The sequence below is a fragment of the Danio rerio genome, chromosome 23 (assembly GCF_052040795.2).
Source record: "Danio rerio strain M-AB ecotype USA chromosome 23, GRCz13ab, whole genome shotgun sequence".
Classification (NCBI taxonomy): domain Eukaryota; kingdom Metazoa; phylum Chordata; class Actinopteri; order Cypriniformes; family Danionidae; genus Danio; species Danio rerio.
The window spans coordinates 42463674-42489868 of record NC_141043.1 but is presented as its reverse complement, the minus strand read 5'-3'; the positions used below and the strand labels follow the sequence as shown (position 1 = coordinate 42489868).

Sequence of the window (26195 nt, the reverse complement as noted above, 5' to 3'; positions counted from 1 at the left end):
TTTTTGGTAACACTTTACAATAAGGTTCATTAGTTAATGCATTTACTAACATGAACTAATCATGAACAACACATGTACAGCATTTATTAATCATAATTGAACATTTACTAATGCATTATTAACATCCAAGTCCGTGCTTATTAACATTAGTTATTGCACCATGAGTTAACATGAACTAACAATGAACATCTGTATTTTCATTAACTAACGTTAACTAATATGAACAAATACAGTGGTAGATGTATTGTTCATTGTTTGTTCATGTTAGTAAATGCATTAATTAACATTAACTAATGAACCTTATTGTAAAGTGTGACCATTTTTTTGATTCATTTAAAGATGCATTCTTTTTAAAGGCCTTCTTTCCAAGAGCCTTGTGTGCTCTGATTGGTCAAATGGTCCCATTCTATTGTGATTGATCAACTCCTTCCTGTCTCCCCCGACGGCCAGACTCGCATCGCATTCACGCCTGAGCACGCTTACATCATCGATGATGCGCTATTTAGAAGCGCTCTCGCTCAGCACAGGAGATTGCTTATATCGTTATAGTCGTTTGGGATGCAGTGCCACGCCGAACAGATCAGCCACTTTTGATGCTCATAAACAATCATAAAGTCCTCGTGCTGCAGGAATTAGGAGGTTGCTAAAGTTGCAGTGAGGGGTTTGCGCCTTTAATAATCTACGACAGTTTGCGTTCATTGAACAGTAAGAATGATTAATTAATCCATATTAAACAGTGCCTTAAAAGTCACGTCTCGTCTTCAGTTTTAAAGCTCAAGTGAACCGCGCTCTGGCACACCTCTTCCAACCGGTCCAGGGCCGGCTAACTGAACCGCCTGATTCAAAGCACACACACACTTCTCAAACGATCAGGGAAATGGGCCTGGGCACGGTTCGGATAGCATAGTGTGAGTTTTAGTACCATTAAAATTAAATTTCAGACTTACACAAGGCAAAACAATTAATGACTAATGATTGTATCTAATGTCCAAGTTAAAACATAAAAAAAAAAACATTTTATTGTGGAAAGATAACTCCATTCGGTTATAAAATGTCAATAAATAAAGTTTTGGTAACTTTTATTGAGATGGAATGTTAGCGATTGGATGTTGGGTGCTGCTTTACATGGACATAGGGAAATTAAGACGATGAAAAAACAATGATTTAAGACTTACAACCCAATAATTCAATGATTTTAATACATTTTAAGGCCTAAAAATTGTGTTTTTGAAAATTAAGACATTTAAAGACCTTGTAGATACCCTGATCATGAAAGGAACATGTACACTGGTATGTCCATGGTTTATTATGAGATATTTTGGCTTTAAAATAGGTACTAATTATGCTCAAGCGTTTCACTAATAAAAACTATGAGACTGTATATACAGTGCTCAGCATATGTAAATACACTCCTCTCAAATCTCTCTTTTAAATTCATAATTTTAATAGGAAGCTTTACTACATTATAATTGTGCATATACATTAGATAAGTCAGTACATAAGCTAAATCTGGAGCTTATCTAACAAAATAACTTACAGTAACGCTGCAATAAGTAGTACACCCAAATTTATGTTATAGAAAATGTTAAATACAAATTAAAAAAAGGGAAAAAAATCAAGAGAAGCAAAAAATGACAAATTTAGATGAAATTTTGTATTTTGTAAAAAAATGTTTTGCAATATTTAGCTTGAATTTAATTGTATTAACTTTTTAAATATGTTCAGTGACTAAAATGATATTTTTATAAATATATCTGTTTAAGAAATCTGTTTCGTTTAAATGTACCAAAATACATTGCCTATATTCACTGGAAAATGGATAAAATTATTCATTTTAAAACTGGGGTGTACTCAATTATAATGAGCACTGTATGAGCCCTATAAAAAAGCTGGTTATACCAAGGTATAGTTAAAAAATGAGAGTTCAGTACATAAAAATCACCTTAGAAACTATTGTTTCCTCATTCTCATGTAAATTCAGTGTAAAATCCCAATGTTAAATAGGCCAATCAGAACGCAAAACAGACTGTTGTGTTACTCACAGGGCACGCCCTCAAGAATGTATGCAAGAATGCATGTACTTTAAGTCACGTTCTACATCATCTAGACTGAAATGTTGCACGCGGGATGATTAATATGCAAGCTCCAGGCGTCGTTTTAAGATTATAACGACAGTTTTCCTCCCTTATTTTTAAGTTTATCAAGGTTTATATTAAACTTACCATGAATGTGGGACTCTCATTTTGAAAATGGAAGATGCAACAAAGTCATCAGTTTGTTTTCTATGTGTTATAAGCTATAACATTTTAGAACTTATTAGACTGTAAAATGCAGGATATACAGATTAAAAATGTATTCAGCGCCACCCTGATGAAGCATAAAACGTGTTTGTTTGCGTCTTTTGTTCATTTATCATGCTTATTGGGATATTTGCCAGATATGTTTGTAATCTGAGGTAACAAACACATGCAGACTGCGGAGTATTGTGTTTTATCCACGTTTAAGCAGGGTGTCTTATCACTCAGTCAGAAGCAAGCTCATTGATATTCACGACCTTTCTAAATATGGTCAATAAGGGCATTCTGATTCTAGTGGTATTTTAATGAAGTAATAAATAAGCATACAAAACCATTTCTAGAACATTTTTGAAGCTACCTAAGCCACATGCCTACTATGTACTGTAGATCAAGAACAATTTAACTTATTCAATCAATGCAGTTTATCTTTAATGTTTTAAAAAATTTAAGGCTTTATATGTACACGTGGTCTTAAAATAAAAGTTAAGCATGAGCTTCTGTGTGCAATTAACATTAAATAAATCAGTCTGTATTTAATATTAATGTTTTTTGAGCTTTCATGTTTCTTGCTGAGTATTCTGTTGCACAAACAACATGCATTTGTTATACTTAACATACCGTTAAAAACATAATTATTAGCCCTCAAGTAAAAACCAGCAATAACTAATTAATAATGAATTATTTTGGCTCTGCCATGGTGACAGTGCATAAAAGTTTCTCATTATGTAAATGCGCTACAGTTCTACACAGATATTTTATGGAAATGAAACTGTAATTCCTGAAGACTCGTTACAGTGTTTCAGAATCACTTCCTTTTTTTTACAGACCATTACAATATTTGTATGCACTTTAAATATTTGTGCTGCCCATTAACATTCACAAACAGCTTCTATACACACTGAATCAAAGGTAATATGGCTAGAGTCATACAACAAAAATCTATTACGATATATGTCATTTTCCCATATATATATATATATATATATATATATATATATATATATATATATATATATATATATATATATATATATATATAAATAGCATGATATAAGCATGATATATACACACACACACACACTCTCACCGCCCACTTTATAAGGCATAGCTGTCCAACTGCTGGTTAACACAAATTTATAATCAGCTAATCACATGGCAGCAACTCAGTGCATTTAGGCATGTAGACATAGTCAAGACGATCTGCTGTAGTTAAAACCGAGCATCAGAATGGGGAAGAAAGGTTATTTAAGTGACTTAAAACATGGCATGGTTGTTGGTGCCAGATGGGTTGGTCTGAGTATTTCAGTAACTGCTGATCTACTGGGATTTTCACGCACAACCATCAGCAGTTTTGTGGGCACAAATGCCTTGTTGATGCCAGGGGTCAGAGAAGAATGGCCAGACTGGTTCCAGCTGATAGAAAGGCAACAGTAACTCAAATAACTACTCGTAACTACCAATGTATGCAGAAGAGCATCTCTGAATGCACAACACGTCCAACATTGAGGCAGATGGGCTACAGCAGCAAAAGACCACACCGGGTGGCACTCCTGTCAGGTAACAACAGGAAACTGAGGCTACAATTCACATAGACTCACCATTGGACAATAGAAGATTGGAAAAATGTTGCCTGGTCTGATGAGTCTTGGTCTCTGCTATGACATTCAGATGGTAGAGTCAGAGTTTGCTGTCAACAACATGAAAACATCAATCCATCCTGCCATGTATCAATGGTTCAGGCTGGTGCTGGTGGTGTAATGGTGTGGGGGATATTTTCTTTTCACACTTCAGGCCCATTAGTACCAATTGAGCGTCATTGCCACAGCCCACCTAAGTATTGTTGCTGACTTTGTTCATCCCTTTATGACCACAGTGTACTCATCTTCTGATGGCTATTTCCAGCAGGATAACGTGCCAAGTCATAAAGCACATATCATCTCAGACTGGTTTCTTGAACATGAAAATGAGTTCACTGTACTCAATTGGCCTCCACAGTCACCAGATCTCAATCCAATAGAGCACCTTTGGAATGGGGTGGAAGGGGAGACTCACATCATGGATGTGCAGCCGACAAATCTGCAGCAAATGCATGACCAAAATCTCTGAGGAATATTTACAGTAGCTTGTTGAATCTATGCCACAAAGGATTAAGGCAGTTCTGAATGCAAAAGGGGATCCAACCCGGTACTAGTAAGGTGTACCTAATAAAGGTACACAGATACACTGTATAACTATTTAATAGTGTTTTATATATTGACCACATGCAAACAACTTTTTTTTTTTTTTTTTTACATTTTAAAGTATATACTCAGAAATCTAATTCATATGTGATCATATTTTTCAATTTATTCAGAACTTCAGGGCAAATGTTTGCTAAATTTTTTTGAAATGTTAAATAAATACTAATAAAATATAAAGCACTTATCAAAAATATTATTACAGACCCATTATAAAAAATTTATAAACATCTCTAAATAAAATACAAAATGTAAACGTACTTTTAAGATCGCAACTTTCTCAAGATGCTGTTCTTCGTGTTTCTGTCTGTTCCGCTCATATAAATTAGGACAAACAATTATCTTAAAGTATTTCATGACACTACAGTAACTGAGCATAATATAAATTAATAGACTTTATATTTTGTCCTTACAATATACAACGTCATATTGCACGGCTCTAAAAGTGTAGTATTTAAAACAGCCAAAGGGGCACTTTAAAACATGGCGTTTTTGTATCATATATTCACTGTTTATCTTGCACTGAACTACGCTCTACCATCATGCAAACTGAAGACAATGTGGTCTGACCTGATCAGCCACATCCTGCTGTCAGGACGAGAAACTTTCGCCTGAAAACCCAGAGCAGAATCCATCACAAGGCTTTATTAAAAATCCATTCAAAACTCCTTGGTAGCCTTTCAGGCACTCTGCTGTTTTTGGTAGCCCAAAATAAATTCAAGTGGCCGGAATAGAAAATACATTATTTACTAAATAAAAAAAGAAATATTATAAACTAATAAACAAACTTTAAAAACTTCAGCTAAAAAGCCAAGAAGCGATCATTACTGTAATTGTGTTGCACAACATAAAAGACTTATTTATTTATTTTATGCTGATGTGTGTTTAATGTAAAACAAAAAAAGTAACAATATTGCACCACCACTCCTCCAACAATGTGTGATTGTCTGCAAGGACAATAGAAGACAGACTAGGTCATCGGTTAGAGGTGATTGTTCAGTTAAACTTAAGAGAACTGCTTTTAGACAATCAGTTTTTTCAGTCAGAGCAGCAGTAAGATTGAATAAAATACCAGTGCATATCAGGAGTACCACTTTTAATCATTTTAAAACTGTTCTTAAACTTTGGCTTAAATCAAATATCAACCACTGATTTTATTTCATTTTATTGACAATGATGTATTGTAAGGCGAAGCAGTGGCGCAGTAGGTAGTGCTGTCGCCTCACAGCAAGAAGGTCGCTGGTTCAAGTCTCGGCTCAGCTGGCCTTTGTGTGTGGAGTTTGCATGTTCTCCCTGCGTTTGCGTGGGTTTCCTCCAGGTGCTCCGATTTCCCCCACAGTCCAAAGACATGCGGTACAGGTGAATTGGGTAGGCTAAATTGTCCGTAGTGTATGAGTGTGTGTGTGAATGTGTGTGTGGATGTTTCCCAGAGATGGGTTGCGGCTGGAAGGGCATCCGCTGCGTAAAAACTTGCTGGATAAGTTGGTGGTTCATTCCTCTGTGGCGACCCTGGATTAATAAAGGGACTAAGCCGACAAGAAAATGAATGAATGAATAAGAATTTAAAATGCCTATTTAAAACATTCTCTAATAGGTAGTGTAATCTACTGACAATACAGTAAAGTGCAGTGTGTGGGTGAGAGAGGGCAGTGTTTTGATGTGATCCGATTATGTTATGTTTTTGTGACTGTTGGTGTCGGTTGCTGTTTGGTTAAAAATTATGACAGTTAAACTAGGTTAATTTTGATTTAGATAAATTAAAGTGAAATAAAATATGAATCTATTTTTTTGTGCATTTGGGCGGGTTTTGGGCAGCATTTGGGTTGAAAAAGGTCTGCTATATCTGGCAACACTTTTTTAATCATTCATTCATTTTCCTTTGGCTCGATCCCTGACTTATCAAGGGTTCACCACAGCGGAATGAACCTCCAACTATTCCAGCATATGTTTTACACAATGGGCGACACAGAGGTGCAGTGGGTAGCACGTTCGCCTCACAGCAAGAAGGTCGCTGGTTCGATCCTCGGCTCAGTTGGCGTTTCTGTGTGGAGTTTGCATGTTCTTCCTGCGATCACGTGGGTTTCCTCCGGGTGCTCCGGTTTCCCCCACAGTCCAAAGACATGTGGTACAGGTGAATTGGGTAGGCTAAATTGTCCGTAGTGTGTGTGTGTTTGTGTGTGTGTATGTTTCCCAGAGATGGGTTGCGGCTGGAAGGGCATTCTCTGCGTAAAATCTTGCTGGATAAATTGGCGGTTCATTCCGCTGTGGCGACCCCGGATTAATAAAGGGACTAAGCTGACAAGAAAATGAATGAATGAATGAATGTTTTACACAGCAGATGCCCATCCAGCCGCAAACCAGTATTGGAAAACATTCATAGACACACATTCACACACACATTAATACAATACAGCCAATTTACCTTTAGCACGTGTTTGGACTGTGGGGGAAACCGGAGCACCTGGAGGTGCTTAACAAGTGACCTTCTTGCTGTGAGACGACAGTGCTAACCACTGAGCCACCATGCCACAACCTAGCTAATTGTTTTACTTATTTTATAATCAACTTGGGACTGAAGTACCGCTTCTTTTGACAGCACAAGTTAGCACAAACGCTAATTCAAACACACATTGATAGTGGCTCCTCAATGCATGAGAATCACATCCAACATAATTAGCCAAATTGTGTGAGAATGTGAAGATATTAAAATTATTAAAAGTATTGGCTACATTCTTCCTGTCATTATCATAGTCTGATGGACAGGATGGATTAATTTTTTTTTTTTGTATCCTGACTGAAAAACATAATAGCCCTGCGTGTCGGACTAGCAGTTTTGCGAGCTCTGCATCACTTACACAATACACAACACAACACACACACACACACACACACACACACACACACACACACACACACACACACACACACACACACACACACACAAACACACACACACACACACACACACACACACACACACACACACACACACACACACACACACACACACACACACACAAACACACACACGGCTGTTTGTTATGATGGATGTGCTGGGAAAACAGGTGTAGAGTACAGATTTTCTCCAGGGCTTGAGCCATATGTTTCTGACATGGTGCTGACTGAATTATTAATGGTCAGTCTAAATGTTTAGCATAATAATAACAAACGGTCCAGCTTTAAAGGAAAAGCTCACTCAAAAATGAACAATTATATATAATTTTTCTTTAGTAGAACATTAGAGAAGATTTTTAGCTGAAATCATGCTATGTGGGATAGATATCAGCACTCTGAGAGTCAAAGAAACATTTATAGGCAAAGCAAAACTAAAACACTTTAAGTACCAATTCTCACTATTACAGAGAGGCGTATTACCTGCCTAAGCTATTGGCTGTTTATCTATACTTGTTAAATTATAAAGGCTTGAGAACATTATTACAGACCAGATCAGCTTAACTAAACCTTTTATAGACATTTCTGGAACTGTTTATCATTTTTAAGATTAAAATGATAAAACAAAGAATTGTACTACAGCTTTAAAAGTTGTTTTGTTTATAACAATGTAGATTGTAAAACCCTGGTCAGTCATTTTTAGATCAATAATCATTTGCTATCATATAAAAAGAATTACAGTTTGACCCCAATCATAGCAAATACTGCAGAAGACCTATTGGAACCCGCATGGACCCAACATTCTCCTAGAATCAGTCAAGTTTGCTGAAGAAAAAAATCATGGTTTGGGTTACATTCAGTATGGGGGTGTAGAGATCTGCAGAGTGGATGGCAACATCAACAGCCTGAGGTATCAAGACACTTGTGCTGCCCATTACATTACAAACCACAGTAGAGGGCAAATTCTTCAGCAGGATAGCGCTTCTCATTCTTCAGCCTCCACATCAAAGTTCCTAAAAGCAAAGAAGGTCAAGGCGCTCTAGGATTGGCCAGCCCGCTCATCAGACATGAACTTTGTTGAGCATGTCTGGGGTAAAATGAAGGAGGAGGCATTGAAGATGAATCCAAAGAATCTTGATAAACTCTGGGGTGCTTGAAAAGTTGGGAGATTTCTAACTTCTGCCGTGCGTAACGCCTCTGCCACAATGCAGTTCGGAAATGCATGACATCACTCATTCAAAGTGATTAGGAAGCGTTGACGCCCCGTGAATGGGGCATTACTGTCCTAATTAAATAATTAAAAATCAAGACATGATCATATTTTATTATGGTAAAATAAACGTAATCTAGAGGCCTTTTCCTTTCATATAAGCCACTTCTGATACCAAATGATCAACTAGAAGACAAGTTACTATTTGCTGTTCTTAAAACTTGGATCATCGACAAAACTTTGCCAGGTAATGTATTCTTCGCCACTATCCTTCAAACCACTAGATTTAACACAGTTGTCATTGCAGAATCACATTTAGTTTCATCACTTATTCTCTTATATTTAATGACTTTACTGAGCTAAAAGTCATAGTTAATGTTTTGTGAACAGTGAGAATTGCAACTTAAAATAACCTGTTACCAACATTAATAAACATATGTAGCTGATGATACTGCTCATTGAGATAAATAAAAAACACTGTAAATAAGCTTAGTTTTTTGAAAAGACTGATAATTTTGCTTTATAAAATCTGACATATATCATTAAGAAAATGGTTCAAATAAAACAAACAGTTTTGCAAAGCAGAACAGAGCACATTAAAATAAATGCATGAGTAAATATTAGCAGTAATTAGTAAACCAAGAATTAGATGAACCATGCTGAAAGGCTGTATCAAACAATGTTTGTTGTGGTAAAAGCCTGTGAGTAGGAACTCAACATTCAGCTGATTTTTGTATTTAAGGCTTTGATTGTGTAAGCAACAAAATGGCACTGATACAAAGCCCAGACATGAAACAAACACAGCCTGATGAATCCTACAGCCCCAAATGTTTACTCAGCGCTAAATATATCATCCTGGATCAATAAATAGTGCTTTTATATAGATTGTTTAGAAAACATTTTAATATACAAAGCTAAATGTATTAATCTTGCGATTTGTGATTTCTATGATCAGCCTTTTTTTTCTGTAGAGTCTATAATCACGAAAGCCTTGTGGTTTTAATCATACAAGAGCTCTACGTGGATGACATCTGTTTTTCCTTCTGAGGCTAATGAAGAACAGATGAGAAAGGAATAAACTAGTAGCAGCGGGAAGCTGAGGTGCTTAATCAGCGAGTAAAGAAAACTAAATGTGAGGCCCTAAAGCCATCGCAGACTGTAGATCCTCTGATGGAAACCGTTTCAAAACCTAACAGCTTGAAAACAAACTCAACAGCAGGGAAACTGGCCTTTTTGGCATCTAACAGCAATAAGAAACTAAAATACAGCTTCTTGAGAAAATATGAGCCTTGCTACAATGCAAAACTTGCTGTTGTGGCTTTAAGGTTGTTCAGGTGGTTTTATAACGACCCAAAAGAAAAGAAAATCACAAATCAGATCATCACAAATAATGTGACTTTTTTCTTGTCCATTTATGCGATCTACACAACAGAGGGCTTATAGGGAAAGTAATGAAGGGTTGGCACCGACTGCCAGTTCTAGCTGTAAAGGAAGTGTACAGACTGGGCGGTATAATAAGTGAGTGTCTGGCTGGAGAGACGTTAGCCAATCAGAAGTCTTGTTTACAAATCAACGGTGTAGAGCAAGACAGAGCATAGTAGATGACTCAGTCTGCACCTTCACTGTGTGCGTATATTGTATCTACTATTTTGGGGCAAAAATATCCCCAGAAGATAGCAAAACCTGTCAAATTCTCTTCGGGGGAAGTCCTGTAAAAAAAAAACTATGTTCAAAATAATGAAGCATCTGCTTTTAGGTGTGAGATCTGGCTGTATATGTTATTATAAGTTTCATATAAAAAGAGTGGAAGTAAGGAAAATCAGATTTTGCCAAAATTATGGAGAACAGGGGCTTAACAACTATAGTAAAACTTGAAATGAGTTTAATTGGTCACATTGTAATGTAATGTGTATTTATATAGCGCATTTATTGTGTATAGCGGTACACCCAAAGCGCTTCACAATCATGAGAGGGGGGGGGGTTCTCCACATCACCACCAGTGTGCAGCATCCACTTGGATGATGCGACGGCAGCCACAGGACAACGGCGCCAGTGCGCTCACCACACACCAGTTATTGGTGGAGTGGAGAGACCGTGATCGAGCCAATTCGGTGGAAGGGGATGATTGGGAGGCCATGATCATAAGGGCCGATAGAGGGGCTTTGGCCAGGACACTGGGGTTACACCCCTGCTCTTTCACGAGAAGTGCCATGGGATTTTTAATGACCACAGAGAGTCAGGACCTCGGTTTAACGTCTCATCTGAAAGACGGCGCCCACTGACAGTGTAGTGTCCCCTTCACTTTTACTGGGGCATTAGGACTCACATAGACCTCAGGTTGAGTGCCCCCTGCTGGACTCACTAACACCACTTCCAACAGCAACCTGGTGTTCCCTAGTGGTCTCCCATCCAGGTACTAACCAGGCTCAGCCCTGCTTAGCTTTAGTGAGAAACCAGTCTTGGGCTGCAGGGTGATATGGCTGTGGCGATATCACCTTATCACCTTAGGTACCATACACCAGTTTACAGTAATACATTTTAGTTTTTTAAAACGCTTAGTTTTGCTACGGTTACGCCATCCGTTCACACTACGGCAGAGTTTTTGAACGCCGAAAATGGAGCGTTTTGAAAACGCTGGAGAGGCCGTTTTCATTTTAAAATGCTGCTGCTCCATCTCAGTGTGGATGGGGGAAAACGGAGGTGGGGCTGCAGACATTCTGATTTGGGCTTTGTCCTCAATATTAAGTAGCCTACACACAGTTCTGTCCTGCATCCTCTCCTTGTAAGTTCAGACTTAACAAGTTTGATATGGAAAACAAACTTCCAAAGACACATCGAGTGAATCTTCAAAGGGAACAGTGTACTTTATAACCTCATTCACATCACCCTGGCTACACTGTTTCACTATCTTATTAATAAAATGAAAACATGATTTAAGGAACTGCCTATTTTCATTTTGATATAAGCAACTTAACAGACACTAGAAATGTTGAGGCGTCGTGTAGCTACATACTTATATGACCGTCATCTTCACTGTATATATTTAGAACAAAACAGAGGCTATAACATTACTGCCTCCTTTCATTATCATTGTAAATACGAAACATCCTCTCTTTTGCTGAATATCAGTCTTAATAATCAATAACGATCATTATAACAGTACAAGGTACAATAACTTTATCCAAAATAGGAAATAAGGCAAACAATCAGTCTAAGGTGCAGAATCTGTGTACCCATTCACACTAATTATTAACTTATCTTTGCGCTCAGCCAAAACACCTGAGAACAATAATAGATTCAAAAGACCACAGTCGGGGAATATGTTGTCAAATATAGACAATAAGATGATTTCAATATTACGTTTAACAAATTTAGTGAGATTAGATTCAGTGGTTGAGCGGTAGATCCTTGATGAATAGTTTGACGAGCACAGCTCCCATCTGGGTAGATATGCTGCAGTGCATGACAGTGTGTTGTCACGGGATGTGCATTTTCAGCTGTTTAGTGTAGACGCAGAGTTGTTCAGAAATGCTGGGTGAAACGCCAGTGTGGATGCGGATCGTTTTTTTTTCTAAAACGCCATTTTAAAACTAAATAGTACTACTGTAAGCAGGACCTGTGAAGAGCGGGCGGGGCTTGTAGCTGTTCTGTGCCAGTGATCATAAAGTGAAGACCTGGGGGTCTCAATAACGCATGATTGAGGGCGTGTCTGAAGTTGGGGCTGACGAAATCATCATAATAGTGTAAATTAATGAAATTAGTCTGCAATCGGCTACTGTCTGAGCTGAAGTATTTGCATAAAGTGATCTGATTGGCTGACGATTGAAAAGTTTGAAAAGTTGAGAGATTTCCAACTTCTACAGTATGCAACGCCTCTATAGCAGCTCAGACGGATCAACAATGCAGTTCGGCAAGTCACTCATTCAAAGTGAATGGGAAGCATCAACGGTGAAGCCTCATGTGAATGGGGCGTTACTGTCCTATATAAATTATTAAAAGTCAAGGCTTGATCATTATTTATTTTGGTAAAATAAGCGTAATCTAGAGGCCTTTGCCTTTCATATAAACCACTTCTGATACCAAATGGTCAACAAGAAATCAAGTTATTATTTGTTGTTCTTAAAACTTGGATCTTTGACAAGACTTTTGTCAGGTAATTATGTATTTTAATGTTGGGTGCCAGTGATCATGAGGTGAAGGGGGGGGGGGGAGATACTTGAGTACCTGCCCTTTTTTTCTCTTGTAGAAAAAGTCCCCTTTATAATGAAACTACACCACACCCCCACTCATCCCAACCCCACCCCCTCCCCACACCACCCACTCACGTCGATCAGCTATTTCTCACATACAAATGATCCACTGATGGATCGACTGATCTACAAGGATTTTAAATGCTTAATGGCCAATCAGTGATGTTAAAGAATGCATTTAAATGTTAGCAGGAAATTTGTGTATTTTTTGCATTTCTCTACCAATTGGTTTAGAAGTCGTTACATTTGACAACAAAGATGTATATGGACCTTAATCATAGTAGACATTATATTTATTTGTGATCAGGATTGATGTTGGTTGAGTGAATTGCACTGTGAGAACAAGCGTGTCACTTGTAATGCAACACAAAAATTGGGTTTTATTGTCGACAAAAAAGTCTGGTCTTGCATAGCACAGAAAGAGCATGTGAAAGTATGTCTTAACAAGTGAACAGACATGCAGCACATGATGTAGTGGTTAGCATGTGTGTATGTGTTGTGTACAGGCTAGCACTGAGGCAATAATGAAGCCACAGCGTAACCATCAAGGACAGGAAGAGTCTACACCACAGGTCTGACTATGTGCTCTTCAAAAACAGACCAGCATAGAAAAGGTAAAAACATAAACTACTGTGATTTCACTCCTTTTTAACTACTCCTGCAGCACCATGTTGAACAAAGTACAGATGGTGGCTATTTCGATGCCACTTTCAAAAAACAAAGCTATGACTTATCAGGATATTGTTTTCACAGCCAAACGTTCAACGGCTTGGCACACACCACGTCCAAAACTGGATGCAAGTGATCTGAAACTAATGTGCACGGCTTACGTGCTCTATCTAAATTATTCCTGCTGCTCTCTCCAGCTGGAAGAACTTCAACTCTGTTGCCTCAGGCTTCAGTTCCAGCCTGGGAAGCCTGAGCCGAGCCATTTGAGCACTGGAAGGTTGGCCAATATAGTACCCTCAAAACCTTTGCCAGTTTGGCTGTTTAACCATAACACTTGTTTAAGGTCAATGTGGAGATGACCTAAATCAAAGGTGTACAGTCAAGAAAAAGTTGCCAAAACAAGACTGGTGCACATTTTCATGCTAGCCTAGGCTTGAAACAATCTAGTTCAAGCTGGAGGAACACAAATGTTTATTCAATAGTTTACTCAATTCGCCCACAGCGCATGTCTTTGGACTGGAGGGGAAACTGGAGCACCCTGGGGAAACTCAGGCCAACACAGGGAGAACATGCAAACTCCACACAGAAATGCCAACAGATCCAGCTAGGAATCGACCTAGCAACCTTCTTGCTGTGAGGTGACAGTGCTAACCATGTGGCCTCAAGAAGTAATTGTAGCAGGGGTCACCAGCCTGTTCCTGGAGAGCTACCTTCCAGCAGATTTCAGTTGCAACCCTGACTAAACACACTTGTCTGTAATTATCAAGTGCTGCTTCAGGTACTCTTAATTGGTTCAGGTGCGGAGTTTGAATGTTCTCCCCGTGTTTGCGTGGGTTTCCAGGTGCTCTGGTTTCCCAGTCCAAAGACATGCGCCATAGGTGAAATGGGTGAGCTATACTGTCCGTAGTTTATGTGTGTATGTCCTGGTCCTTTAATTTGGGGGGTAGAGTGTTGGACTAACGACTCATCTCGTAAAAATTTAATGTAATGAAACACCAACATGGTGCGGCTAAATTACTCCGACGTTCCCTGGGAGTAAGTAAGTAATGCCGAGTTCAGACTGCATGATTTTCAAAGTAGTCGCATCACAGATGTTTTCACACTGCATGACTATCTGGGCTAGCATTTCGTTGCTGGTTTGTTTACACTGCAAGATGGATCGGCGACAGAGGGTTTCACAATGCATGACTTTACAATAGGAAGAATCACGTACAACTTTGTCCAAACTTCGTCTCACAACCAAACACATGTGAGAAGACAAGGATACAAGGAAGGTCATGTATACAGTATATCCTATAGAAAGAAGCCTTTAATGAAGTAGAAAATGTACTTATTTTGCTCACCTGGCTTTTAAAGGGAATTAGCAATTTCTCCTCAACTTTTTTCTTTTTCGACCCAGTTGAGATATGGCTCAGATGACACGGCAAACAGACACGGGTGCTCCTGCCAAATTTCCACAATTTTTTCTCCATTTCTTGGGTCCAAATAGACCGAAAAGAAGCTCTTTTAACTTCTCCCCCATCCTCATGCTGGCCTGCAGACAACCATACTAGTGGATGCTGCTCGCTCATTGGCTGTAGGTAATCGCAGATGTTATTTTCAATCAAAACACATTTCACATGGCATGATTTGAGCACGCCAAATATCTAACGGGTGTCGGCGACTTACCTGCAATTCTCTTAGATTGCTTCATTAATCGTTCACACTGTGTGATTGTTACTTGCAGGAACAAGCACAGATTTGCCTGTGATTTCAGCCATTTGTTAGTGATTTCCCAAAACCTGTCGGCGAGTCAAAATCGGGGCTAAAATCGTGCAGTCTGAACTCGGCAAAAGTGTTTGATCAGGGTTGTGGCTGAATTCTGCTGGAAGCTAGCTCTCCACGAACAGAATTGGTGACCCCTCAACAACAGCAATCAGTAGAAGAATAAACCTCTATAATCAAATACATCCTACCTCCATTATGAATCAACTTTCAGCCATCTTGACTCTGCAGCACCTTAAAACCTGAGCTAGACACTACTCTAAGCACATTCTTCTGAATAATGGGGAACAATACGAGTAAAGGCCAACTTATAATTCTGTGGCAAGTGCAGACCCTTCACCACACCCTGATGTGCACCTCTCAAAAAAAAAAAATACCCGTCACATCATCATGGAGCGCACCATCTGTGATTGGTTTGCTTGGTATGGGTGACAAATGTTGATGGGGCAGAGAGAAGTGGCAGTGGTACAACGATTTAACATCGAGTCTCTTTAAGGAGTTCCGGATGGATGTTTTTAGTTTTGTTTACTTTATGATTAAAGTTGTTGAATGTTTTCTGATTCCCAGACAGCGTGAGTTTGACCTACTTCTATCGCATGCATTTCTGGTGTGACCTCCAAATATCACTAAAGAAACTTAACATGGAAAAACACAGAAGCCCTACTGCTTGCTTAAAAGAACAACACAGACAAATGCAAAAGTTTAAATACACACAACGATGTCTGGTACAGGGCGAAGCTGGTGCAGTAGGTAGTGCTGTCGCCTCACAGCTAGAAGGGTCGCTGGTTCGAGCCTCGGCTCATCTGGCGTTTCTGTGTGCAGTTTGCATGTTCTCCCTGCATTCGCATGGGTTTCCTTCAGGTGCTCCGGTTTCCCCCACAGTCCAAAGACATGCAGTACAGGTGAACTGAGTAGGCTAAATTGCCCGTAGTGTATGAGTGTGTGTGTGAATGAGTGTGTGTGGATGTTTCCCAAAGATGGGTTGCGGCTGGAAGGGCATCCGCTGCGTAAAAATGTGCTGGATAAGTTGGCGGTCAATCCGCTGTGGCGACCCCAGATTAATAAAGGGACTAAGCCGACAAGACAATGAATGAATGAATGCATGAATGCTGTCTGATACATGCAAGGTATGTGCCGTGGGTAGGGTTGTGCCGATAGACAATAGTATCGTGTATCAACGATAGGCAAAGATATCGCCAAGAGCTGAAAACTATGACGATTTTAAAGATGATATTTTGCTCCTTTCGCATTAATGTAGACCTATAACATGTTTTAATTGCATTATTAAATAAAATGAATACTATTATTATTTTTAATCATCATTATTAATAATGAATTAACTATAAATAATGTGACAGCTTCAGCTGTTCACATCAACAACACCTGATCGACACTTTCGGACAAAAATAAATTATCTTGACAGCCACATCTTACAGCAAATTAGTTTGCAACTTTGTTGCTTAAAAATAATAAGCTAAATAACAAAACTGGATTCAATTAATAAACAAGTTAAATAAAACGATTTGTAAAAATGAAACAACTGAAGCAGAAAATGAAAGAACTCTGAAACCAGCTCAAATATTCTGGAATAAAACGTGTTGCGGTCGTTGGTCATTTGAGACTCCTTTATAACAGCACTACCGCAAGATTCTCTCTTGCTTTTACAAAAAAAGCTATTTATATTTTATATCCCTAATTAATAGCCTGTTTAAGTTTTAGGGGGACTATGGCCTATTTTTTTCAGTGCACGCATTGACTGTTCCTTCAAATACACGGAAAATACATACTTGTCTTATTTGTGTTTAATTCGATAGAATGATAAATATTTTTCAGTAAATAACCTATTTATTTAATGTAAAATATGTTAGGCTTATATTTATTTATATAGGCTATTAAATATATTTTATTTATTTATTTAAACTAGCCTATATTAATTTAAATTACAATCTGTTTTTTACCATTCATTTTGGCTTTAAAGAATTATTAAACAGATTATTAATAACCAATCAAAGAACATTTTACTGAGCTCAGTGAAAATTTAGGTCAAATAGGCTATTTAATATGAGAGCAATAGGCTTGCCGACACTCCACAGCCATGTCACATGGAAAACTTCACCGCATATTCACAAGCGGGCGGCGAGTCCCCCATCCGCCTCCCGTCTGAATAGACCTTAATGCATCCTCATTTCTTCCGTGTGTAGATAAACACTATTTTATTTGCTTTCATCCTTGTAAGCCTATATTATTTCCCTTTTGCGACAGTTTCGCGGGGCCGAGGATAACAGCATGAGCCCGAAGTCACCATCAAATCATGTCCCACGCCGCGATTTGCATTGGTTTGAATTGTTATTCAAGATCAAAAGTAATGCAAAGCAGTAGGTTATTAAATAAGTTTTTAAAAAATCGGCCGAAAGGTTATAAAATATTGTTAAATATGGTTAAATATAATAATAATTTTTTTTAACATATAAACATAACAGTGCTACGCCCCCATGCGATAGTATCGTGTGATGTCAATCTCACAAGGGGACGATATGACGACGTGAAAATTTCGCATATCGCCCAGCTCTAGTCGTGGAAGTATAGTGATCACTCAGCACAAAATTATAAATCAGGATATAGGGTGTCTCTCCAAGCTCAGGGCCCTCCCCAAACTTTGCATGTCAAATCTTTATTCAGTCAATTGTCTAAAAGTGTTATGAAAAGTATTAAGATGTTTTCTTGCTACTGAGAAATGCAAAGCATGCACGCTCATAACAAAATAGATAGAGGTACAGTTTCTTTACAGAAAGCCGACCACAGAAACCCTGATACCCCCTTTCAAAGCCACCATCGAAATTCTGAGTGACAAATGCATATCTGCATGAGTCATATTACAACCGGTTGTGTGTGAAGGTCTTGCAGGACATCAAACAGTGAGATGTCAGTGGGTGGATCTCTACACCTTGACACCACTGCAAGCAGAAGCAACTGGGACTTTTTGCGGTCGTCATCCTTCCTGCTCTCAGTGACCCAGACTTTGCCTGCACCCCATCTCCTCTTGAGTAACAACTAGCATTACGTCTTAGTAAAACTGGTTTAACTAGCTTCGACTGGTATATAATGAGGCCACCCAACATCTTACAGTATTTAGCAGCATTTTCTAATAACCGGGCCCTTACACAGGTAACTTGGTAGATACCAGCCATGTGCTTTAGTCACTTTACCATTCCAGTTCGACACTGATTATGTTTACATGGACATCAGTAGTCTAATTATTTGCCTTTAGCTGTATACAGGGTATGATACAACTGTATACAGTTGATATTGATTGATATTGATATACAGGAATCAGAGACTGAAATTCAATACCTTTTAAGACCCATTTAAGACTCTTTGCATACATAATAAGACCTCATCACCACTTCAGGTTTCAACTAGTAGCATTGCTGACATTTTATCTTGCAGTATAAATACTAAATACTGATCCTAAACTAAAACTGTATTTATATACTGAATAAAAATGTTAATCGAGCAGGTGGCGCTTTTACAACAGCAGGGATAACAGTGTATACAAAAGATTACAAAGCAGCGCGATGTCAAATCTAGCAGGATTGTTTGATTTCATAATCTACACAGCATCCCAAAATTCAAAGATTCGGTTAAACTTTAACATACTGATACCGAATGTAATCATTTTTAAATACTTTTTAAGGGCCTTAAATTTCTCTAAATTTATTTATTAATTTTTAATACTTTTTAGGACCCCGCGGATGCCCTGGTATAAGACAATAATATGATTAAGATTTTTGAATGTTATTTTCATGATCTCGTTTTACACGTTATTCCACATAGATCGATTAACGTCATTGCGTCGTCACACAATCCATGTTTCCTCCGAAGTTTCATGTAATTTCGGGTGTTTCACTCTTATTTTTACAACTTTAACTTCAGCTCTGCACTTTCACTTTTGTTCAGTATCATTTCATTCATGCCCCTGTGACAAACTGAGGTACTGGATGCGAGTTTGAACTTCTGGATAAGTGTTGTTTTAATGGAGTTTGATTCCTGAATGCCAAATGGAAAGAAAAAAAACTTCCCTATATTGCGATGTGAGTGTCTGTGATCCTTTACTGGCGTGGAAGGTGCAGAGAATAATAGTAGTGTAACGGATCACATGTCTAATGATTCAGATCACATTATGGTTTTTAGTCACGGATCGGACCATTGTTCGGATCAGCAAAAAAGGGAGGAGACAAAAGTAATTTGATTTCCATTTGTTACAAAAACAGGACTGCTTTTGGTTTTAACAAACAGAACTTAGAACATGTAATTTTATTAAAAAATAAAATGTAAAAATAATCAGCTCATTAAAAATAGATTGTAAAATATTCAGTACTGTGAAAAATTCACGGCTACTACTACTGTTGCTGAAATCGCTAAATGTATAAATCTAACATTATAATTTGTACAACCAATATTTATTCATATTTTCAATAAATTATTTGGTTATTCACTCATAAAACTTTGTTTCATCGCTAGATAGATCATTTTTGAAGAATTATTCTGTGGCATAGTGTTGATGGCTGGTTGTCGCCACCTATTGGTCAAATAATGTAATTGCTGTCTACAACTTTCGTTTTTGACCACATGAAAGTGATTTTATTCTTTACCATAAACATCAGTGGTTTTATCTAAACTATATACTGTTATCTCAGTGCTTCTGTGTTATTTGACTGTTTACACCTTCATAACTAACTCAAAAGACTAAAGACAGAATCTCTTACTTGATTTTGGCGTGTTTCAAACACAGATTTGAATGCAGCGATTCGAAGGATTAATCAACATATGCAGATCCCCATCATTTATAATTTATGTTGCGTGGGTGTTGAAATCCTGATCTTTTAATGATTAATAGTGCAGCTTACACTGAATGCATTAATGCAGGCTAAACAAGCAATGACAGAAGACATCTTTAAGAAACCCACCACATCCCGAATAACCAACCTCAACTTCTTCCGTCATCTTTATATTTGACATACTGTTATCTCAGTGCTTCTGTGTTATTTGACTGTTTACAACTTCATAACTAACTCAAAAGACTAAAGACTGAATCTCTTTCTTGATTTTGGCGTGTTTCAAACACAGATCTGAATGCAGCGATTCGAAGGATTAATCCACATATGCAGATCACCATCATTTATAATTTATGTTGCGTGGGTGTTGAAATCCCGATCTTTTAATGATTAATAGCGCAGCTTACACTAAATGCGTTAATGCAGGCTAAACACAGCAATGACAGAAGACATCATTAAGAAACCCACCACATCCCGAATAACCAACCACAACTTCTTATTTGACAGGAAGGCCTACATGCTTTCATAAATATGATTTGAATGACGTGAGAGGCGATCACTCTGTGATTGTTACAAATTTAGAAATAATCTAAGAAAAAATGTATTAATCCGCGGGTCACATATGTTCCGATCAACCTCCGTTACATCCTTAGAGAATAGTGTAAAACAGCTGTGTGTGTATGCAATATCCTGTCGGAACATGCGGCGAAAAGTCCTACATGATGGTAATAGTTTGATTGCGATGTTTACATGTCTGTACTGCACTTTAATAATCCGACTTAAGTAGGAATACTCCATGTCTTAACTCCATTTCTGTTTAGTTTAATTATGACTTTAGTCGGATTAAAATCATCAAAAATCGCTGTTTACATGGTCGACTCTCAATAAGACTCGTCTTAATCGCATTAATATCGCGAGTATTGGTGTCAATGTAGGCGTACTCATTGTTGCAAGCACAATGTGTCCTGTGTAGCCAGAGGAGTTTACACATCTCAGCATTTTCTGTCTTGCTTTTAGGGCTCTAATGAGGAAATTCACTAGCACCTTTATGAGTTGACCAGAGTGGTGTTAAACTCTAGCGGGGCTAGCAGAAATTCTTGTCCATAAAAAAAAAGGAGCTAAAGGGATTCATTATAAAGATTTTTACAAACACATCAAAGGTCCTAGGTCCCGGGAATCTCGTAGTAACTCTCTATTAATGTGCCTACAGTTGCAGCGTTGCTGTTTACTCAGGGAAACCCTATTAGAGTATGCAGAAGAAATTCCACCTTTGGCTCTCGGTTTAGTTTGCTTCAGTTTTTCCATACAACATGTCCCTTTCCCTTTCCTGCAGACTCCCACCCATCACTATCTTGTTCAGATCAGGCTGCCTTTCTGGATAAGTGCAGCAGCTGCAAATAGGAGTTCTGTGCTCCAGATTGGCAAGAGTACGAGCAATGGAAAAAAAGCAAACCCTTTCACGGGTTCCCCCCACAGTATTGGGGGGCATAGGGCCAAGGGGAGGCCCAGGCCAAGTATAACAAACAAAAAGGCTTTCCCCAGCTCTCCCAGGCAGCCCATTCCACTGTTTGACAATGGGTTACCATGGTCCTTGTTTTGCAAATCATAACACTGTCAACATGTCCAAGAAATTCTGGAGCGGATTGGTTTTCTTTTCCTTATTTTATTTGCAAGGTCAAAAAAGCACCCATTTCCTTGTCAGATACACAGCGTAAGGAAACCCCTGCATGTGACATAATGAACCACAAGAGAAAATTGGACTCCCTGAATGCCCAAGCTGCCTTAAAAAAGTGACACTGGAATCTTTCGCCTTCCTTTGCCAGTATTGTGCCACATCGAGGTTTGGCCACTTTCAAAGTCATTACAACATGACTATGGATTTTTGACACAATTCAAAACAAAACTGTGTCTATATAATTCATTCTAGCTAATTCCAGTTTCACTCGGAGTAATGGAAAGTATATGCTCCAACACCAGGGGTAAAAATGAAATCTTTAATTCATATTTCACTGTAGACCTTCATTGAGTAGGTTTACATGGACACCAATAATCCAATTTTAATATGATTAAGTCAATACTCTGATTAATTTTTGATCAATTTAATCTGATTAAGGTCATAATCGAACTAAACAGAAACCAAATTAGGACATGTGGAGTATGGCGATTTTAGTTGCATTATTGAAGTGCAATGTAGACATGTAAACACTCCGATCAAACTATTATAGTCGTGTAGGATTTTCGCTGCATTTTGTGACAGGATATACCATACATAGATGTTTGAAACTATTCTCTGCACCTAAAGAGTCAGTAAAGGATCACAGACACCCGCATCTTGAAATGCAGAGTTTTTTTTTCCATACGGCATGCAGTGTCAAACTCCGTTAAAACAACACTCTTCCAGCAGCTCATACTCACATTCAATATCTCGTTTGTCACGGTGGGCATGCATGAAATGTTCCTGAATGAAAGTGAAAGAGCCAAACTGCAGTCAAAGTCGACAAATTAAAAATGAAACATCCAAAATTACATGAAACCACATGTTAAGAAAGACAATGAAATGGTCGTGACAGTTCACTCTTTCTGCTACTGTCTGAAAGCAGGTTCTTGGTGACATTTTAAGTGGTTCATTAGTATGTTGTCATCCAAAGAATGTGACAGCATTGCTGTTCACCACGCTTGAAACATTCCTACAGTCACATATTTTTGCGAATGATTTGAAAGCATGTGTCACTTCATATACACATGCCCTGACAGATACTTTTGAAAAGCATTTTCTAACTATCCCAACCAGTATGAGTATCACTATAAAAACATCTCTGTCTTCAACATATTGTTTATTATGAAATCCTACAGACTTCACTGCAAAAAAAAAACAAACAAAAAAACTCATTATACAGAGATACAATCTTATTTCTAGCCAAAAAGCTTTTTGATCTTGATTTAAGGACACAATACTATGCAAGATCAGCCTGTGAAAGATTATTCTAATACTCTTTTTTAAAGCTAGTTAGATTATTTACCAGCTTAGCTACAATCAGAGACCATTTAAGACCAGCCTTGTATCTTGAAGACATACTTTTAGCTGTAGTAACTTGTTTTAAGTTTTCCCATTAATAAAATGTTAAATTTTGTACTTGTTCTTTAGAGACAAAATGCATGCCGTTATATTTTGTATCAATAAGCTTCATTACTCTAAGAAGCAACTAGCATATAATATTGCATTGAAATATTGCATATAATATAGCATTAATATTGCATCTCATTTATAATAATACATTGTGGGTATTACGCCAACCTGATTTTAACAAGTAGGATTAAAATCCATGTTGATCCTGGAACAACATTCCAATCAGCCAATTAGAATTAAGGGATATGTTTACTGTTTATGTTAAGTTTAGGGTTATGGTTAGGTTTATGCACTTCTACAAGAACGTTAAGCAGTTATTATTAGGCTCTAATGTGGGGAATAATTTACAGTTATGGTTTAGGGGTAGGGAATAATTATAGATTACATTTTCGAACAAAAATTTTGTTTCAGGATCAACATAGATGTTAATCCAGGAACGCATCGTACTGGGCAAAATCATGATATAATTCATACAATAGTATTTAAATGATAGTTTAAATGCTTTGACTCATTTTAAGACCAATCTAATGACAATTCTTAATTTAAGAGGAATTCTCTTGTATAGTAACTCTAGTTTACATACCAAAATAAGAAAACCAAAATGCTATTAACAGGCTAGTTTTAAGATAATTCGACTAAACACACTTCTTGGAGTAAGTGGTATAATACTTATTTTAGGATAATTCTTTTGATTTACTAAAGCCTAGGTAAGTTTTCTTAGAGTGCTTTTATACTAGCACTTTTGGTCCGCACCCGGGTTCATTTGACGTCAGAGGACGGTACGTTTAGCTAGTGCGAATGTGTCTTCTGCACTTGGGTGCGCACCCATGAACCATACCAGAGTCCGCCTGAGGTGGTCTGGAGTACAGTTCACACAAACTCTGGTCTGGTTCACTTCCTGTATGAATGCAATCTTACCAAATAACAGACGTAAACCACCAACCGTACAACAAACTAATGTTTTCATAATGTTCATTCCTGTGTGTGTGTCTGTGTATCATGTACTGTACCCTGGTGACAAGCGGGACTGAACATTTATAATATTTTTGCGGCAGATGGACGCAAGTCATTTTCTGTGTCCAAAACCAAAAGATTCAGTAAAAGCAGAATGGCTGCGATGTGCGAACGTTTTTCCATTTTGGCACTTTGTTTTCGTGGCCAACACCTAGCAACAGCTATAAACAAAACAGCAGCTCGATGGTGCAAGTGTACCGAGGTTCAGAAGGAAAAAAGACAGTGTGAACACAAACCAACCTAGTAGGTGGCAAGGGGGGGCAATCGAATTTGGGTACGGTCTAGGCAATTGAACCAAGTGTGAACGCACCCATTGTATAGTATAATTTAAGTATAAGTATCTTACTACACTGGCAGTTTTAAAATCTTTCATTTATTGCATTTTTATATATACAGTTGAAGTCAGAATTACTAGCCCTCCAGTATATATTTTTTCTAGATTAATGAGGCAAGTTAGGGTAATTATGCAAGAGAGGATTCTTTATACCCAATCTAAAAAAAATTGCTTAAAGGAGCTAATAATATTGACCTAATTTTTTTTTTTTATTAAATGTAAATTTTAAATGCTTTTATTCTAGCCGAAATAAAACATAAAATACTTTCTTCAGAAGAAAAATTTTAAAGGAAATACTGTGAAAAATTCCTTGCTTTGTTAAACATCATCTGGGAAATAATTCTAAGGAGGGTAAACAATTTTGACTTCAACTGCATATATATATATATATATATATATATTTTTTTTTTAATTTTAAGATGTAGCAACCTGGTCAACTCACCATCATCAAGATAGGCCTGATCCAGATTCTCCTGCTTGACCGTGACTCGTCCAGGTACATTGGCTCTCGGTTCTTCTGCGGAGGAACTTCTCTGGGGCTCAACTTGGGCAGACGGTGACCTGTCTTTGGCCACTCTCTGGAGGAAAGGCTGCTGCTGGATGACTGTGGGGTAATTCTGAGGGTGTTGGGCCGCTTGGGCTGGTGCTGGGGAACGGTTTGCCCCAGTGGGTTGAGGGCCATGCTGATTATAGCCCTCACAATAAATGATGTGCTGATGTTCAGGAGGTGGTGGTGCAGGGGGATCTCCTCCTCCTCGGAGCAGGTGATGATTGGTTGGAGAAAATTGGATGATTGAGGGATGCTGGTTGGTGGGATGTTGGCTTCCCAGATGAGAGGACTGGGCTGGGGAACCGGTGTGGACCAGAACTGATCGATGGGAGTCTGGTATCATTGTGGCTGCCGTCTGAGAGTAAATGGGACTGCTGGATGAGCTTTTTCCAGTACGGGAGTACATTATGGCAGGGCTCTGCTGTTGAAATCGGTGGTCCGGAGGAGAGACACCCAGGCGGGTCTGCTGACATGGGACAAGGCCAGGGACCAGGCTGTCTGGGGGGATCACCCCACGAGGGCTATAGTACGACTGGGGAGAAACTCCCAGCATCTGTGACAAGGAATAGCCCATTCGTCCAGATTCATATTCATCCACTGGCTCTGTCTTAATAGATGGTACTGAGGACGTACAATAAGAAAGTAATCATGACAGAGCTTTCGAAGAACATTTATCGATTCTGAATCTAGGCTAATAATTGATATCAGGGCAATGACAACATTTTCATTTGTCGTTATGCACACTTAAAACTTTAAAGGTACAGTATTAAATGTGGCCCTGGACTACAAAACCCATAAGAGTTGGTTTTGGGGGTCTTCAATAACAGGCTGATATGCATGCAAGGTAAAAAACACTTAAACTGTCTTAGAACAGTCACCAATCTCATTCCTGGAGGTCCAGTGCCCTGCAGGGTTTAGCTCCAACTTGCCTCAACACACCTGCCTGAGTGTTTCAAGTATACCTAGAAAGACCTTGATTAGCTTGTTAAGGTGTTTGATTAGGGTTGGAGCTAAAA

At 38.3% G+C, this 26195-nt stretch overlaps 1 protein-coding gene across 4 annotated transcripts in view; it reads right to left on the bottom strand.

Annotated features, from left to right (window-relative positions):
• The window catches only part of nfatc2a (nuclear factor of activated T cells 2a), an 83304-nt gene that overhangs the window by 7327 nt on the left and 49782 nt on the right, over positions 1–26195 (bottom strand). For 2 of the 4 annotated variants that reach the window (XR_015523928.1, XR_015523925.1), the window contains exon 9: positions 25287–26084. Coding sequence is in view for 1 of the 4 variants with exons in the window: in XM_087307727.1 (XP_087163853.1) it covers positions 25072–25800 (729 nt within the window). In the remaining 3 variants the exon portion in view is untranslated. Of the gene's footprint in view, positions 1–25071; positions 26085–26195 lie in introns of those variants that run through there. The other 2 variants (XM_087307727.1, XR_015523926.1) reach the window with 2 other exon arrangements.